Source organism: Acipenser ruthenus, chromosome 9, assembly GCF_902713425.1.
Source record: "Acipenser ruthenus chromosome 9, fAciRut3.2 maternal haplotype, whole genome shotgun sequence".
NCBI lineage: Eukaryota > Metazoa > Chordata > Actinopteri > Acipenseriformes > Acipenseridae > Acipenser > Acipenser ruthenus.
Genome location: NC_081197.1, coordinates 45,271,845 through 45,290,871, shown reverse-complemented (window position 1 = coordinate 45,290,871; position 19,027 = coordinate 45,271,845). Strand labels below are relative to the sequence as shown.

The following is a 19,027-nucleotide window of genomic DNA, read 5'->3' as shown; positions in this document are numbered from 1 at the left end:
TTCAGGGCATTTTGTTAATGCACGTGTGCAATGCACAAACTGTTGCATGAAACTGGGGTTACCGTATTCTGCAGGTGTTAATAATGTGCACCTCACTGCACCAGTGTTGCCAGACCTCCACCCCCAAAAATTCTAGATGAACGCAAGAAAACCATTAGAATTGCCCCTAATACCTCTAGGAAAAAAAATATTTAGTATGAGGCTCAAGTCCCTGTTTTTCTAATTGTAAGTGGCAGTCAAAGTAAATCGAACGTCTGGAGAAACGCTATAGAAACCGGTGGTCACAGCTGCCAACCGGCATGATGTCACAGTGCATCTGCCATCTTAGTAAAAGGAAGGACTTGCACATTATGAATCTTAGGGAACAAAATGTTTTCAGACAGAAAAAATCCTCTAAAATTAAAAAAAATAAACTCTGCCCGTTTCTTACCGCCACATATCAATATACACTGTTTTATTAATTGTTAAATAGAAAATAGACGTTTCGGACAGCTTTGCCTTCATCAGAAAGTACAAGCAACTGAAGAAAAAATACAAACAATTCAAAATATTGATAAATTACATAATTACAAATATGGCACATTTACAAAGATATGTGTACTCATCATGAAAGAGCATGTGTTTATAAGTTTTATAGGATTGCCAGCTCTGGGCGTTTTATAGAAAGTGCAGATATTACAATTTAAAAAATAAGTAACAACAATAATAATTTACATTTATGCCTTGTCGATTTAATCCGTGTTCTTCAACTTTTTTCTTCAACCAGTATGTGCATTTGTGGACCAATATCACAGAGGATTGTAACTTTTTTTTTTATCTACAATTACACAGTTCACATGCACATAAGCTTCAGGAAAAAGAATCACACTTTCTTTCTTTCTTTCTTTCTTTCTTAAAAGGTCACTGTAGCTTGTGGCTTTTATCCAAACCTTCAGAAAGCAACAAATGCTTATGTACCAAAAATCATCGTTGAATGATTCGGTTCTGGTATATCTGTCTAGTCATTATGGAGTAAAAGTCAGTGATGTAACTTGTGTCCAATAACAATACAGAATTAACTTTTTTTTTTGTTTTCACTTCCCTGATTCTCTGACATATATGTCAGGATCTTGTGGCCTTTTTATTTTTGGTTGAGAAACCATTAAGCCTTTTTTCATTTTCTCCATAAGCAACAAATCACTGTTTTAAATAATACTAAGAGTTAATTAAGGAAATACAAACTACACAACCATCAATACAAATAAAATAAGCTTATCTAAAAATACACAGAACCACAGATACAGATTTTTTAAATTCTGCTAAAAGTTCCTCCTTTTTCTCTAATTTAGGACACACTTTGCAATCGGTCACATGCATACAATACGATGATGTATACAATATAAATTTGCCCAAATTCCTAGAATGCTAAATTCACCTGGGAACTTGGCTATTCTTGATTACCTGTCAAAGGTGGGAAAACATAGCTACTCACTTTCAGCAATATTTTACACTGGTCAAAATGTTCTGTTTGACTCATTTTGTGCTTGCTCTTATGTTAAACATGAATAAAAGGCAGCTTGGATAAATTTAAAAAAAGAATACCTCCAGCAACCAATCCGGATTCTCCAAGCTGTATAGCCACTCCAAAACCTCCGAGCTTCACAGGGGCTGAATTCTCCTTCGATGCAAGCAAAACGCAGTGAGGCTGTAAAGAAAGATATAATGCATGTTAATGAACGGACGCAATAATGCACTGTAAGCATAGCAGGCATGGCAGGCAGGGATAAAACCAAAAGACAGGTTTCCAATTGACAAGTGCTTTATGCCAGAGCCACTTCCAGGCTTTTTCCTCCTAAAACATTTCAGGATGAGCAGGTCTATGAGCGTGTGTGCCCGTTTCCATGCTGCCACAGGCTCACACTTTATCTTGCATACATATTTAAAGAGTACATGTTCTCCTACTTACACCCAACCATGCATTCAGTGTCATAATACTGAAAAAATGAAATGGAACATATATTATTCAGATATCAATCATCCCAAACAGCACCTTCAGATAGGGTGGTATATGCATTAGGGATGTAATGGTTAGGATTTTCCCCAAACCAAAACGAAAATATGCATCAAATTCCAAATTGAATGATACCGACAAAAGATAAAACCGAACCAAAAAAATGCGGCATTTTTAGGAGCTCATCGCACACTGTGGCAACATAAACAACAAGTTATGAGAAGACCTTCCTGATTGATTCAGACAGCCCTCAGCAGGGATAACTACAGATTCATATTTAGTTCAGGTGTGCCGATGAAAGGTGCTGATACTAGTACTAGCAGGCATATGCAAACATGAGCGTGTCCCATCTGTTAAATTACTCTGTGTAGACTTAAAAAAAAAATGTAATAAACTATGCTAAACTGACTAACACAGCCAAATACAAAAGTATTTTTAGTTAATATAAAATATTAGTTGTGGTCAAAAACCATTGTGAAACCGCAAATAACTGCAGACAGATATCTGGAAGCTGCTTTAAATTAGATACTTCTGTGAGCAGGTCGGTTTATTTTTTAAGGTAGCTTCATTTAATGTGCATGCATTGAAATTAGTTTAATTTGTCTGATTACTTTGTTGCTGCAGTCTAGTGGCATATTGATTCAATTCAAGTGAAAGTGCTTTACCCATAGAGGCATATGTATTATATATACTAACATGCTCTAATAAACCAGCATACAAAACAAGAACTTTGCATGTGTTTTTTTAGGGTACTGGCGGTGGGCCAGAGTTCTAGCTTTACTTTTTTGCTGACATAAATCTAGGTGACATTTTAAATTCGAAGTGTTTCCTCAGAAACTATGTTAAAATGCTGCCAAACACCTCAGTCACTTTGAAGCCAACATGTCAATTGCCTAAATTTGCAATTAGCTAAATTTGAAAACCATGAGCTGCAGTTCTACTCAGATGTGATTTGCCACTTGCGACACAGCGATAATGGGGGTACAAGGAAAATAATAAATTAAAAAGCTGAATGTCTCTTATTATATTATTAATTGTATAATTGTATAATATACATTGGTATGAGTGATGTAGTAGCACTGTATTGAGCATATTTGTCACAGCTGGAAAAAATCCCCAAAAACTTTCATTTCGGTTTTACCGAAAAACCAACTGGACGTTAAAAACAGCTGAAAGAGTTGATTAAAAAAAATATGGAACTGATCCTAACCGACTTGCACCCCTAATATGCATGCACTTTGCTCTACCTTCCTTTCCACTCCAGAGCCCTCTCTTCCAAAAAGTACCGCTGTCATCACAGACGGCATTCTTCAATAACAATTGCTAACATCTTGCAAAATGCAAGTGTACAGCTAAACGAGACATCTTTCTAAAACTGACACCTACATGCATTCTATCTAGGACCAAGCACCATGAAACAAAAACAACCCTTCATATTATAAGGTACATTTATAATACATAGATACAGGGATCGAGACATAACAACTAACCCAGTGGTACAAACCTTTAATTAAAGTGTAATAACAGCAGTATATCGCTCTCTTGTATATGGCTGAAGATTTAGCCAGGCTGAGTTATTGTGTTTTTATTTCCGGTAAAGAAAAAGAGCCACAATAAACAAGCTTAGTGGTCTACCACACTTGCTGGGGTACACAATTTAAGGCTTGATAAAATACTACATGCAGTTGCACCAGTAGCTATGAGGTGATCAAATACTTCTACCTATACTTTCTAAGTGAGGCCAAAGAGGTTCAAAAGTGCATTCCAACATTCCAAGGTGCGTATTCATAAATGTATTGATGTGCCAGTGAATGCATCGGACTCCAATGCATTAACTGGCACATTCACTACAAGACCCATTGTGAATGCATCTCTCCCAATATGTAAGACTGCAACTCTTCTTCTACCCAATAAGCAAGCTAAACTTACGTCTGACACGCAGCTCAAAGGTTAACCACAATTAACGAGAACTGAAAGGTGTCTTTAGAAATCAAAATAATCATCAGTTGTTAGTAATAGTTACAAAACAAAAAAAAGGAAACCCTTTGGTTCATCCTGTTTAATAAACAGTGTATTTATCTTTTTAGTCTGCATAACAACATTTCTATCAGCCGTATAACACTCAATAAATAAAAAGAATAAATAATGTGTGTGTCATTCTGTGACCTCATCGCAGAATTGTGAGAACGTATTTTAGGAGCTCACTTGAAAAGTCAAATAATTCTTCACTATTTCTCAGAAAGAAATTATTACTAAACCAGCACGGCTATCTTCTCAGTGTTGTTTGTTTCCAAATTGATAATTTGCACATTTTTTATAAGGTGCATTTAACATTTTCAGCAGCATTATACATGGTGTTACAAAATTTTTACATTGTTTTTTAATAGACAATGTTTGATAGAAGAACCAGCCAATAAAAAGGAGGAGTCAGCAGAATTACTCAAAAAGTAGGAAACAGTTTGTGGTAGCAGCAAGACTAAAACAGAAAGAACACCAGAGTACTGTGTAAAAGTTGAAGATTGGGACAGGAAATGTCATGAGCTATATGCGAATAATTTATTTTTAATCCCATTTCACTTTTGGAAAAGGAAGGCACGTCACATGCCAGGAGCTCCACAGGTGAGTATTTCTTATTCCAAACATATTTTGTGCATAATTAAATAACCTACTGGTGTAGATTTAAGCAATGGAAAGCAAGACCCTGTGCTATGGTACTGAATACCTGGTTCGTTTGTGAAGAGTGCAATAGCCTGTTGTCATTCAATTAAATCTTCCTTGTTGGATATGCACATTTTTTGAGTTTTGCTTGCAGGGGAGGAATATTAAATTTTAAATTACATATCAGCAACAGTCTAGTCCATAGTATTTGTAGTTCAGAAATAAAAAGACAGAAGTGCATGGTGGATCTTTTCCTGTTTTGTTATGTGCGGTGGTAAGACGTTACATATCAAGGGAACTTTCAACGGCTTGTTTTTCTTTAATTACAAGCAAGACAATTGTTAAATAACAATTATGATACTGTATGCTGCTTCATGGCTCACCAGCCTTCAGTGACTGAACTGCTATTGAATACAACTTTCATTACATGCTACAGTCCAACAAGTTACAGGGTAAATGAATCAATGTGAAACAAGGGTGGGGTATTTTTGCCAGTTTAACCACCATCAGACCCACAGCTCAATAAATAGATGAATAATGTCACTGACCCCAACAGAGCAAAAAAACCTCCAAATAATGAACTCCACACTTGTGACAGGGTAGGCTATTTGTTCTTCATTTGACCTCTTTTTGCAATGGTGACTGCAAAGACTGATGCCACATTACATGTTGTACTCAGATATTTAGTAAGCAGTGGGTAAGGAGAGTTTGGCTAATTACTAACAGCACAGGGTCTTGATTTCAATTGCTTGACTCCACAGAAGTATATTATTTGTATGCACTATATATATATATATATCTATCTATATATCTACGTATCTATCTATCTATCTATCTATCTATCTATCTATCTATCTATCTATCTATCTATCTATCTATCTATCTATCTATCTATCTATCTATCTATCTATCTATCTATCTATCTATCTATCTATCTATCTATCTATCTATCTATCTATCTATCTATCTATCTATCTATCTATCTATCTATCTATCTATCTATCTATCTATCTATCTATCTATCTATATATACACACACACACATACACACACCGAGGGACACATAACAAAAAACATCTGACTAAAATATAAAATAAAATCACTCCCTCTCTATAATGCACATATAGTGAAGCAAAAATGTAACTTTCCGTGAATTAACTATGCATAAAGCACCATGTAATTAACACTATATTTTTAGGACAAAAAAAACACAAACCCTACAAATAGCCTGGCTAAACGGCAGTTAGGTTCAGTTCAGTTCAAAGCGACAGACAAGCAAATCAAGTGCGAGAAGGAGAGCGGGCTGGGTGAAGAGGGAATGGGCTCGCCCCAGGTTCGGCTGCCGGAGCTGGGGTTAAAGCGAAGCTGAAGCATCTCGTCTCCCGAAGAAAGCTGCAGCTCCACTCACAGCAAAAAAAGTAAATATATTAGGACAGATAACCACATAATTGGCCTAATATTTATTTAGTTAAAAAATGAATGCTGAATAAGATGTATGTGTTATAAAGTGCCAGCACAGCTTTTCTTCAGTTCAGATACTGCATCAGAAGGGAGAGACAAAAACGGAAGCTAGACTTAGAAGTTGTTTACAGTTTGAACAACAATTCAAACTGGGGACATGCAGCAGGAGTGTTATATCCGAGGTGCTTTATAACTGAGAGCCTTATAGCGCATTAAATGAAATGAACGTGATCCTTGCCGTTGTAAGTAACTTATTTACAAATGCAGTTTGTATTTTTGTATGTGTATCTATCTATAATATAAACAGTGCAAGAATATTTTTTGACTATGTAAAAGTAAACTAAATTAATGTTTTGAGTATTATGGGGATTATTTATTTATTTTTTTAGCCTATTTATTCTTTTATAAAAGCTTACCAGGGATAATGCGCACTGTAAATTTGTAATTTTACAATGCCTGTGCTTTACCATGCTTCTAAAAGTGTGTATTCAACAACACAAAGTCCTAGGCAGGATGTACTATCTTTAAATATTGTTAAAGATATTTTGTCTTGCTATTATTAACTTCCATTTTAATATAACAAAGGATTATGCTTTCTTGTTTTACAGGATTGAAGATTACTTCCTTTGTCAAACACAAAGACAGCTATCCCCTACAAAATGACAAGCCTCATTAATTTAGGGACTTTAAATGATTCACTTCCCTACAGCTTTAAGGAGAGTACAAGCACCGTAAATACAACACTGGAGCCCAACACCACCACATGCGTTATAAACGACGACTCCATGAGCATTCCTTTAGCCTTGGTCTACTCACTCATGTTTGTCTTTGGACTGTTAGGAAATGTCTTAGCCCTGTACGTCTTCCTCTGTGTCCACTCAAAGAAGAACTCTGTCCATGTTTTCCTTGTCAACATAGCTGTTGCTGACCTCATCCTGATTATCTGCTTGCCTTTCCGCATAGTCTACCACAGCACCAAAAACCATTGGATGCTGGGCCAGACCTTCTGTAAAGTGGTCGGCAATATGTTCTACATGAACATGTACATCAGCATCACCCTGCTTGGGTTCATCAGTGTGGACCGATACATCAAAATCCAACGCTCTGTACAGCAGTACAAACTGCAGAAGACCAAATGGAGCATCATCATATGTTGCTTCACCTGGGTTATGGCCATTGCTTTCATTATACCCATGATCAGCAAACCAGAAGGCAACGAGAAGGACAGTAAATGTTTCCAATACAAGGGCAGACAGAACGCTAAATGGAAAGCTTTCTTTAACCTTGCAATGGTTGTCGTCTTTTGGATAGTTTATATTTCCCTAATGCTCTCTTATGGTCAAATTGCCAAGAAGCTTTTCAAACTTTCTAGGGAGAAATCAGACCTTCCCAATGCCCACAAGTATGGAAAAACGGCAAAAAAATCTTTTTTTGTGCTTTTTATCTTTACAGTGTGCTTCGTTCCATATCACATTTTTCGTGTAATCTACATCTCGTCCCAGATCTATGGCACTACCTGCTACTGGACGAACATCATTGACAAAACCAATGAGGTGGCCCTGCTCTTCTCAACTCTAAACAGTTGCCTGGATCCAGTCATGTTCTTTCTGCTGTCAGGCTCTGTGCGCAAGATGACTGTCAGACTCCTGTGCAGAAACATCCCATCATATGCAACCACAACCAACAGCTCCACCACAGAGCACCAGCAAACGAAAGCTTCCCAGGTGACCAGTAGCACACCGGCGAGTTTCAGCATCATTCATTCATTCCGACAGAAACGGTCAATTACAGGAATCTAAAGGGACCTTCAACATCTGTTGGAAATCCTCAACTCCTAAAAACAGGAACAGGACTTTGCTAAAAACTAGCTCGACTCCTGGTGGAACAGTGCAAGACACTCCTAATGTACTGTAAGGTTGAAAACAAACTTCTAAAAACAAGAATGAAACTGGCTATCCCTGACAGATTTATACTGGGTTAAATGCAGTGTGGCAGCAGTGTGGAGTAGTGGTTAGGGCTCTGGACTCTTGACCGGAGGGTCGTGGGTTCATATCCCGGTGGGGACACTGCTGCTGTACCCTTGAGCAAGGTACTTTACCTAGATTGCTCCAGTAAAAACCCAACTGTATAAATGGGTAATTGTATGTAAAAATAATGTGATATCTTGTTACAATTGTAAGTCGCCCTGGATAAGGGCGTCAGCTAAGAAATAAATAATAATAATAATAAAATGGACCGCTGAAAATGACCGTAACATCCGTTCTGTACAGGAACGAATGACTTTAAAATATGGAATATAAAACAAACTACCTGTCTATAACCATGGAATATAAAACAAACTATCTCTATATAAACCCGACTGAACCGGCATCTCTTGAAATATGACATGCTGAAGCAAAGAAAAATTTAACAGTAACATCATTTTAACAATATTACCACTAAGAAACTATTCAGAACTGTTTAACTATCCTTATGTTTTATACTCACTAAGAATGAGACACATTGAGTCTGAAAGCATCTCATCCAGTATGCAATATGCCAAATTGTTAAACATGACAGTTTTAACAACAGTGTATTTATTCTTCTTCTGCATCATCATCAGGCTTCACAGTACTGTATTCCATATTCATGTTTGGAAAAAGATATAAAAAAAAAAAATCATTTCAGTTATTTTGTGATCTCTGTGAAAGAGAACTGTAAGAACAAATTTATTGAGCTTATTGTAGTTTACAAGTCAGAAAAAAGTGACACCAAACCCACAAGGCAATATGCAAACTGAAGATGCCCATTCCACTTTTTTTGGAAGGAAGACATTTTTTTCTTACTTTACTTTTCCTTATAAAAACATGTATTTTGAGCAGAATCAAATAATCTAGTTGTGTAGATTTAAGACACTGAAATCAAGACCCTTTGCTATGGTAAATCTGATCCGTTAGTAAAGAAAGCAACAGACTGCTGTCATGCAATTAAACCTTGCTTGCTGGAACTGCACATTTAAGGTTTTATTTCCATTGGAGGAATGTTAAGAATTGCATTACACTTCACCAACTCAGTACTAAGAATAGTTTTTTTTGTAATTCAGAAATAAAATTCCAGAAGTGCAAATGTGCATCTTGTGTGTATGGGCTTGTGTGAATGTGTGTTAAAATAGACCATTTTCGAAGGATTGTGTAAGGATTGTGAAGATTGTGAATTGTAATGGCAAGATGATGCAAATGCAGCTGGGGAGGGTCCTTGCTAAATTCATCTTTGTGATTTGCTTTGTTATTGTGGGTTGTTCATGGGTTAACCTGCATGCAAGCTCACATGTGATGAGGGTTTACAACTGAACGGCATTGGGGTTCATTAAGGACTGGAGAAAGTTGATGCTCATATAACACACCCTAACTGACAAATTCTAAATACTTAGCGTTGCAGTCTCAAGTGTAGTATATATCAGGGCTGTACAGATACTTAGAGGAAAATTAGAGAACAGTCAGCGTTGCCTAATCGGGATACTGATAAATCGGGATTGCTGCTTAAATGGGATCAACTCTGGGAGACGGTTCTTCCCAATGCTATTTATGTTGTTTAATTGGGATGCAGTATTTTCAAATGATGAATGGAGATTGCTTTCAGGTTCGCGTAGCACAGTGCACTGAGTACGTGACTACCCTGTGACTTGAGTAAATTGTGTAAACCACATTGAACTCTTGAAGAAGGCGGTCTCCTGTGGTTTCTCACGCTGCTGTTGCAAAGAAAGTTGATGTGTCAGCATTGCAGGTGCGATTCATGTTGTTTAAGAATAAAACAAAAAACATTGACTTGTATTTTAAATTACGTATTTAACATTTAATCATGTGATGTGATTTCATTCTTTTTCTTTTCATTACGAATCAAAAAAGTGTGACTAAGGTCATCTCAACTGCCTCTCGCTTAAAATTTATCGCAGAAACTTCTGCTTCGCAAACTTGAAGCGGGTTTGGTTGTTGATGACATATGGCAAGTTTCAGATCAGCTTAACCGGTTCCCAAGAAGAAGATTTTGAAAGGTTTTTCAAAAAAATGCATCAGGCTGCCATCTTGGTTGACGCAGAAGCGCAATTTTTTAGCATCTGAATTGTATTCAATCCGGGATGATACCCACCAAGTTTGATGTTGATTGGTTAACAAATTTACAATAGCAATAGGCTTCCCCAGCCATTTTAGCTTGGAAGCCTAATAATAAAAATATTTACAATAACAATAGGCTTCCCCGGCCATTCTGGGTTGGAAGCCTAATAATATTGCAAGAAGGGATGCAGTGAAGTTCAGAAATCAAATAATGCAAAAAAAAAAAAAAGCTGGAGCTTAAGAAAAATAAATAATACATTAGTTAAATTTACCCAAGTAGGTAACAAATCTTACAGAAATCTTTTTTTTGTTTGTTTATTTGCCATTAAGCTCCCTGACATTGCTTTATTTCCGGATTCACCTCAAATGCTGTAGCATTAACTACCGTCTTTGTTATTTTATAGATATGGAAGAACTATAGTTACCAACAGGGGAGTATAATGCCCGTAGCCGCAGGATCACCAGTCAATCTATAAAATATGAAAAGTTGAACACAAACATGTAGGTCCAAACAAAACTGGCTACCTGTGTGATGTGCTTGTTACCGATTGTTATTCATTTCTACTTAAATTAATATTTAAATATTCTTATATTTTAACCGGTCAGCATCACATGTAACGTTCAAATTTATGCACAGTTTTCCAATAAAATCAACACATTTGAGCCTTACTGTCTATGGAAATGATTACCAGTCTCTAGTCTCACATGTGAACTAGTAAGAAACTATTCAGAACAGCAGGTGATTTTTTATTTCTGTAATGTGCTGTTTCTTGCTGTTTTATACTCTCACAATTTTTGTATTTCTGTCACAACACTGGCTATTGCAAACATTAAAACTAGCCGCATTGCGATGTGATATATAAAAACTACTTGCTGGAACAGCGCAGATACCACTAACATTTAGGATCATGTCTCTCACCCTGAGAAATAGAGCAACACTGCTGAGCAGTTTTATTTTCTTCATTTGCTTACCCTCAATTGGTTTGAAGGCCTGCTTTAAGATACAATACATGATTTATGGTGTCATTATTTCACAGTCATCTACATTAAACATCTTGAAAAACAAATCTGTAGGTGAGCAGGAGGTCAAGACAGAAAAATGAAATAGAAAAGTCCTTGGGAACAGACCTCATACCTTATATTCTTTTTACTGTTATTGTTTAATGCAGCAGGCTTCAAACCTGTGTGGAGGGGGGCAACAGACTGTAGTACTTTAATATGTTTTTTGCAGTGTCCATATAAAGTCTAATTTAAAAACTACAAAAAGTGAGGCTCACCATATTGTTATTTGAACTTTTCATATATCTTATTGATGGCTGTGAACTGGGACACTAAGGTTCTGTACATATTAACACATAACAAACAAGAGGGGGTAGCAAAGACGACTGACACTTATAAAGAATTACTGCAGGCTATGCACTATACCCCAAGAGGAAGAGGAACTGGTAATAACTTCTCCAAACCAGAGCTTAAAATGCAGCAACTTTAACATGATGTCATTGTGGTGATTTGAAATAATCCACTTCTGAATAGAAACACACGCTAGTTAAAAGAAGAACATCCTTGCAGTGGAACTAGAATCTACTCTCAACCTTTGTTAAATTTCAAATAACGTATCTAAAATAATACATGTATTTGTGATTAAACCTCTTGCAGAGAACCTATTGAATCAATCGTTTGTTGATTGAAAGCCAGATTCATATCAGAGGACTTCCATACTGCAGTTAAATTGGGTACAAATGCTGCCCAGAATAAGGGATGCAGACCATTTTAAAATTTGACAAACATTCAGGCAAGGGTGATTAGATGTAGATTCAGCTACTGTAAAAAAAAAAAAAAGACATTTCACTCCCTCATAAAATGGCCTTGCACTTCCCAGGCTTGCATTATTTACGGCAAGCATATAAGATTTATAATGTGCAAAATCTTATCAGCTGCTCTGCAGAATGGATGGCGTGCTGCACACAAATAAAAAAATAAAATGATAGCTAAAGGTAACCATATTTTCACGATGAAAGTCTATGTAATTTGTATGTGCATAATATGTATACATGTATATAAAAATCTGTCAATACTGTTAACCAATGAAGAAATATAACAGTACTGTGTATTACTTGTCAAAAAATAAATCTTAATTTGTAGCACCTCAACACATTTTGAATAGGTTTAATTTAATACCTGCCGACAAAAAACATGCAAAAAGTACTTGGGGTACTTGCACAGACCTATTATATACTGGAGTTCACATAACAGGTATACAGGTATGCATGCGCACCACAGTGAGCCAGGATTTGAACTGGAGACCTCCTGGTTACAAGCCCTTTTCTTTAACCCTGTAACACACCATACGTCATCTTGGATAAAATCATCTGCCAAATAAATAAATAAATAAATACATACTGTAGCTGACAAGACAGACAGTCTCAAGGAGTTTAAACACACAGCACGAACCTACAGTAAAACCTAGAATGTCTCAAAAATGCATGTAGTAGTGTTATTTCCATCAGTCTGTCAACAAACAATAGTTTAAACACTTTGGTGACCCTGTAGAGTCAGCAACTGTACAGCACAATCCCTGTTACATGTGTGCCTCCTAGTGGTGTCTCAAAACAGGAAAAGGTGCTTTTACTACATTAAATGAGATCAAACTGTTTTAACTTGCAATAGGCTACTTGCCACTAGGTGCAAAGCTATGACCAGTAAAACAGTGAATGTAGCGCATCTTGCCAGCTGAAATTACTGTACAGTTAACATGCAACACTGTTTTTATTTTTACTATTACTATTATTAATAATTAATAATAGATTCCTTCTGAACACTGTTTATATTATCTTATGGGTCTCCACTTGTTTATTTGTGTTAATGCAGGAAATAAATACTTAGAATGCAACACGACAGATCAACTTCTGCATCCTGGCATCTTTGCATAGTCCGTTTTGCGGGTAGGGCAAAAAGCATTGCTTTTTAAATTATTGCATGTGTCAATTTACAGTAAGTTTAGAATACAACTAAGAACCAAAAGAGCTTCAACGAAAGAAAAGGAGGACCAGTGATAAATTCTACAACTTTAAAATAAATGGTATAAGTGTATGGTCATTTCCTTACTAAGAAACATGCCTTTCACGTAGCAGGTGGTTTGTGTGTGTGCGCGTGTGTGTGTGTGTGTGTGTATATAATACTGTCCCCATCTACTGAGCTTCCTCTCCAAGTGTATTACCTGCAGAGACAACAAGAAGAAAATTCATGAGGACTGTTTCCCCTGGTCTTTGCCTGGTTTAAAATAGGAACCACTTTGGTAAGCATGCATTTAATTGTATTCAGTCAAGGTTATATTAGAATTGTATATGATAGGCAGGGGTATATTTTAAAGTTAGAACTGAATGTTTCCTAAAGATAACTAAAACAAAGACATTATGATTGCAAAAATTATCTTTGATAACTTAAACACTAAAGCACAGAGAAGGTAAAGTTGAAAAGTACATTACATTACGCTGATGAAGGAACTAGTTAAAACTTGTTTTATTTGGCTTAGTTTCTTGTTTTACATATTTTTGCCAACCAAAGATAAAGCAATGTTAATGGATGGTTAACTATACAAATAACTAACCACAGTAAACTAATAACCAACAGGATAACACAAAAGTAAACTTTTGTAACGTTCCAATCAAGTTGGTTTATAACTTAGTTTTTTGTAAAAAAAAAAAAAAAAATGTATTGAAAATTCAGGTCTTTGGACACGTATTTTTAAACTGTATTTACACTTTAGTATTCCAAGATATGCCGATTCTTTTTTTAACCACTTACTATACACCCAACTAAATATAGATGTCATTTAATTGAGGGATTCTGGTAACCATGATAAACCATGATAACCAAGCTTGAGTAGTTTATTAATATCACGAATATGGAGTTACAGGTCTATAAAACCACCCCATAGAGTGCCACCTCCCATGCAAGTGTGGCAGCAGTGTGGAGTAGTGGTTAGGGCTCTGGACTCTTGATCGGAGGGTCGTGGGTTCAATCCCCAGTGGGGACACTGCTGCTGTACCCTTGAGCAAGGCACTTTACCTAGATTGCTCCAGTAAAAACCCAACTGTATAAATGGGTAATTGTATGTAAAAAATAATGTGATATCTTGTAACAATTGTAAGTCGCCCTGGATAAGGGCGTCTGCTAAGAAATAAATAATAATAATAATTATGTTTTTGTACATTTAATTTGTTTTAATACATAGCTACAAAATAAAAAAAAAAACACAAGATATTACACCAAAGTGGTTCCTCCCTGTCATAACATGTGGGAATGTTGCTGGGGCCATAATTGAATGATTAATGATTAATTAGGCTCCAGCCACAGGTGTATAAAAAGGGAAATCACAGGTGGTAATATCAGAGTTAATGTTAGTGTTAGTGTTGGTGTTTTGGTGTGTGCTGTGCTGTGCTTTGCTTTGATTGGACTGAAGGGCATATATACAGTCATCTGTCGTTTGTTTGAACCATTGGGTCCTTATGCCTGTTTATTTGTTTGTTTAGTGTGTCTTTGTCTAGTTTTTGCAAATAAACATGCACAATAGCACTTAAACATGCAGCTTTTAGTGTGTCTCTCCCTGGCGGAAACAGCCTTGCCAGTGACACTAACCTGTCACATACCCCTATTTAGTCGACTGGAGAGATTTCACATTTTATTTATCTGTTATCATCAGTGAACTTTTGATTTCCAAAAGCCATTCTTCCTTGAACATTAAGCCACATTGTGTCGAATCCCGCGTTGGGATTAGAGCAGGTAAAAAGACATAAATGTGTACATCCTGTACTGAGTGCACGGTTTCAGAGCAGATGTTTGCATGAGCTTATAACTTGATTTGGTATGGTATTAAAAAAATTAAAAAAACAAAAAACAAATAGAACTCTTGAAAATAGCAAACACCTTTAAAAAAAAATTAAAAGGTACTAACCAAAATAGAACAGATATATTTGAATCAGTTAGCTAAAAATATAATAAAAGAAAAACATGGATTAAGCAAAGAGTTTTATTGATTTTTACCATAAATTAAGAAAGGAATCAATGAGAATAGTTTCCTGCACTTAACAAATTGTCAGATAATCTATTATTGCAGATTAGATATCTGCCCTGCTTCATGCAATGAGTAGTGAACACAAACATCAAAACATTTAGATCACAGACTATATCCCACATCATCATCATGAAGCACTGTGCACAAACATTCTGAGGCAGTTTAGACTTCCAGTTACAGCATTGAGCCACAGACAGAGTACGCAACATTAACAGCAGGCTTTAAAATGTTTAAAATGATCAATTTGTTCTCAGCACCCCATGCCTATTCAAACACCCTGGATTTAACAGTATCAACTGGATATAGCAGATTAATTAACACAATCTGAAATAAAAGAAGAAAAGAAAATCTTCTAATCAGCCACAGAAGCTGATTTTCACATCGTGTGCCGGGGGTTCTGAACCCCTCTCGAGTACCTGCCGCAATCTGGAGCTTGAGCATCCACAAGACTAGCCCAGAAACAAACGGACACTGTTTTAATCCCCCTCCCCCACAAAAAAAAAAAAAAACACACAATTAAAGTATTCCGTTTCCATCCATTCCGAGTGGTTATTATATTATTTCATTCATTCGTTTTTCGATACACTGTATTAAGGTTATTGGATCTAAATTCAGAAGCAACTCTTCTCCATCTTTTTTGGTTATGCACTCATTTTGACAGTCCACATATTTGCAAATAATAATGTAAAAGGGAACCAATTTCAACTTCTCCCTCCCCGAGAAGTAACTCTTTTTTGTGAACAATTTTTTATTGTTTTTAGACAATTCAAAACAATACTATTCAATATAATAACAGTAATAACAAACTATTTACAATGCTGGCTGGGACACACACACACACACAAAAAAAAAACTTTACAGAATTAAAGTAAGTCTCTCACAGCTGTGACAATTTCAGACCATGATGACATAGATTTGTGCTTGGCTCCGTGCAGCTTGGCTGTAGATCTTTCTAAACGTGCGATGGACTGGAGATGTAATAACCAGGTATGATATAATGGATGATCAGGATTGAACCAGGACTGTAGAATAGTTTTCTTTGCAGCAGAAAGAGCAGCTAGCAGGAGCCTTAACTAAGGATAGACAGAGTTTGGAATCATCATTTAGTAGAAATAAAGTGGGTGCTGGTTCAATTTCAGTCTTCAATAATTTAGAATCAGTAATAGCCACACGTTCCCAAAAATTGCACACTGCTGAGCACTCCCAAAACATATGTAATGTAGTACCCATTTCACCTTTTTTACAAATGATACAAAACGGGTCTGTTGATATTTTCATTTGAAAACGCTTGAGTGGAGTGATGTAAGCTCTATGTATAAGTTTAAAATGAATGAGTTGGTGTGCTAAATTTTTTGAAGAGATAAAAAGTATTTTCCCACCCTCTACCCCAATTAGAAGTGACACCATATTTACAGAGTTCTCTATCCCAAATAGTTAAGACTATCAGAGGTTTTAAAGTATGTTTTATAAAACGATCATATAGAAAAGACACTAACCCTTTGGTCAAAGAAAACCACTCTACAATTGGATAGGACGGTAACCCAGTGTCCAGAGGTATTCCACAAGCACGGACGGCCAAACGGAGCCGAAAGTATATAAAGTAGGACGAACCGGGGAGAGAGTAGGTGTCCTTAAGGTCCTGGAAACTGCGTAGGCCCGTATCATTCAAAATGTCATTTAAAGTGAATATGCCTTTGGATGACCAAGCTGCATACTTAAATGGTTGCCCCCGAGTAATTAACAAGGGATTATTCCAAATCGGAGAGCAGCTGTTAAATTTAGAAAAAACGCCAAGATTTTTTTCAACCATTTTCCAGATCTTCAAAGAATTATCTATAATAGAACCTAAGATTAAAGGCCCTAGACTTATGCCCTGAAAAGGGAATATCTTGAAGCCTCATTGGTGAAACCCCCGAAAAGGAACTCTTTAGATGGTACAATGAGTATCTGGCATTTGGTACAGGATCTTACCTGAGTACATTCTGTTTCTAGTTCACACTATAATGAACCCTATAATCCTGAATGACACTTACTTAATAATAATAAATACTGTACAGTATCAACTAACCAGGTCTGGTCCAGTAAACATATATCTTGCACTTGCATGTGTTTGTTGAAACAAAGCTTGTATCTGCTATTGCATTAACCAATGCTTTACTATTATCCCTTCCAGATCAATGGCGAACGCAAGTTCCAACATGTCATGCTTGGAAACCTCCATCGTCACCACAGTCGTCCTTCCGATACTCTACTTCTTCATTCTCATCACAGGCCTGCCAGGCAATGCCATGTCTCTCTGGATATTTCTGAAGAAGATCACGTTTAAAACACCCACTCATTTCTATCTGACCAACCTGGTCATTTCTAATTTGCTCTTCTGCATGATCATTCCCTTCTTGTTTCTTTATTATGCCAAAGGATACTTGTGGAAAACGGACATGGTGATCTGTCAATTCACAGTTGGGATCGTGACCCCCATTCTGTACATTAATATCTACATCAGCATTGTCCTACTGAGCTGGATTGCCATCAGTCGCTATGCAATACTAATTAAGCATAACGAAAAGACTTGCCACGGTCACCGTTCTGTTTTGAGAAGGCTTTTCCTGTCTGGCTTCCTGAAAAGCTTCCGGCAATTGAAGTTTGCCAAAATCCTGTGTCTTTCAGTGTGGATCGTTGTGGTCGGCGGGACAGTCCCGCTGGCAGCATACTATTCCATCACTGAAGTTGGAGTAGAGAACATCGAAGCCTGCTATGGTAAGCAGGTGGAAACTGGAGGGAAAACTTCTCAATTGGGTAGTCTCTTCGCCATCAGCCTCTCCTTCATCTGCTTTCTGGTGGTTTTTGTGTTGTACGTGTCTATAGCGAGACATGTTTACAACATACAGAAAAGTGCAACTATCCCAGGAAGACATCGGGTTTACAACAAGGTTTTCAGGAATGTTCTGGTCATTCAGGTAGTGCTGTTCGTCTGTTTCCTACCACACCACATCTTCAGGGCTGTGTTTGTTGGCCTGGTGGGGACCTGTGCCTGTGACAAGCTCACAACCTTGGTGGAAGTGAAAAACATTATCCTGTGCCTTGCAGTATTCAGAAGCAGCCTGGATCCCCTCACGTACTTGCTGTTGGATAAGACATTTCGAAGGCACCTCAATAACACTCTGGCTAGTTCCCAGACAACTCAGCCCTCAAACTCCATGTTAACATACAAACTGGAACACCGCACAGACTGTTCCCAAATCACAGTCCAGGTTACAAAATGTATAGAGACTCCAAAAGGAGAACAGCCTTTCCAGTACAGATACAGAACTATGGAGACACAAACGCATACTTCACATTTATGAAAAAATCTTTATGTTGGATTGTGCACCATTGGCATTAATATTTAAAGGCAGTATAGGTGCCAGAAAATTGGATCTCCCTCTAGACAGAGAGCTTTGTACAGTACATCGGTATTGTCCAGTTCGAAGAGGTCTGTGGGATTCTGTTCATAGGTTGTAAATCTGCACTTGTGAATGAAGACACATGATCAATTTGAGAAAGAGACTTTGTTATTATGAATTCCTGCTCAGTGTACCAATGCAGTGCTCGAAGTAAACTTTTTATTTTAGGTGCCAGCAGGCTCCTATTTTTTTTCTTTATGGTTGCCAGAAAAAGAAAATGGTTGCCCATAACTGCATTAAAGTTTATTAAATATAAAAACTATTGTTCAAAATATTAATGTATACATTTTTAACTTAAACAATAATGTAA

The 19,027-nt window shown here is 36.8% G+C and overlaps 3 protein-coding genes across 19 annotated transcripts in view; 2 read left to right on the top strand and 1 right to left on the bottom strand.

Annotated features, from left to right (window-relative positions):
• LOC117406144 (peripheral plasma membrane protein CASK) overlaps nt 1-19,027 on the bottom strand; it is a 163,714-nt gene that overhangs the window by 51,415 nt on the left and 93,272 nt on the right. For all 16 annotated transcript variants that reach the window (XM_059030067.1, XM_059030069.1, XM_059030073.1 and 13 more), the window contains exon 6: nt 1,582-1,684. In XM_059030067.1, the coding sequence (XP_058886050.1) occupies nt 1,582-1,684 (103 nt within the window). The remainder of the gene's footprint in view (nt 1-1,581; nt 1,685-19,027) is intronic.
• LOC117406146 (probable G-protein coupled receptor 34) lies at nt 4,438-8,803 on the top strand. Of its 2 annotated transcripts, none has more exons than XM_034010001.3 (2): nt 4,438-4,609; nt 6,718-8,803. In XM_034010001.3, exon 2 carries the CDS (start codon nt 6,769-6,771, stop codon nt 7,906-7,908), a length of 1,140 nt encoding a protein of 379 aa, XP_033865892.3. In that variant the 5' UTR covers nt 4,438-4,609; nt 6,718-6,768; the 3' UTR covers nt 7,909-8,803. The 2 variants fall into 2 exon arrangements, with proteins under 2 accessions (XP_033865892.3, XP_058886063.1); XM_059030080.1 differs by lacking the exon at nt 4,438-4,609 and adding an exon at nt 5,643-6,066.
• LOC117406145 (probable G-protein coupled receptor 82) lies at nt 13,398-18,815 on the top strand. The gene is made up of 2 exons (XM_034010000.3): nt 13,398-13,495; nt 17,448-18,815. Exon 2 carries the CDS (start codon nt 17,452-17,454, stop codon nt 18,616-18,618), a length of 1,167 nt encoding a protein of 388 aa, XP_033865891.1. The 5' UTR covers nt 13,398-13,495; nt 17,448-17,451; the 3' UTR covers nt 18,619-18,815.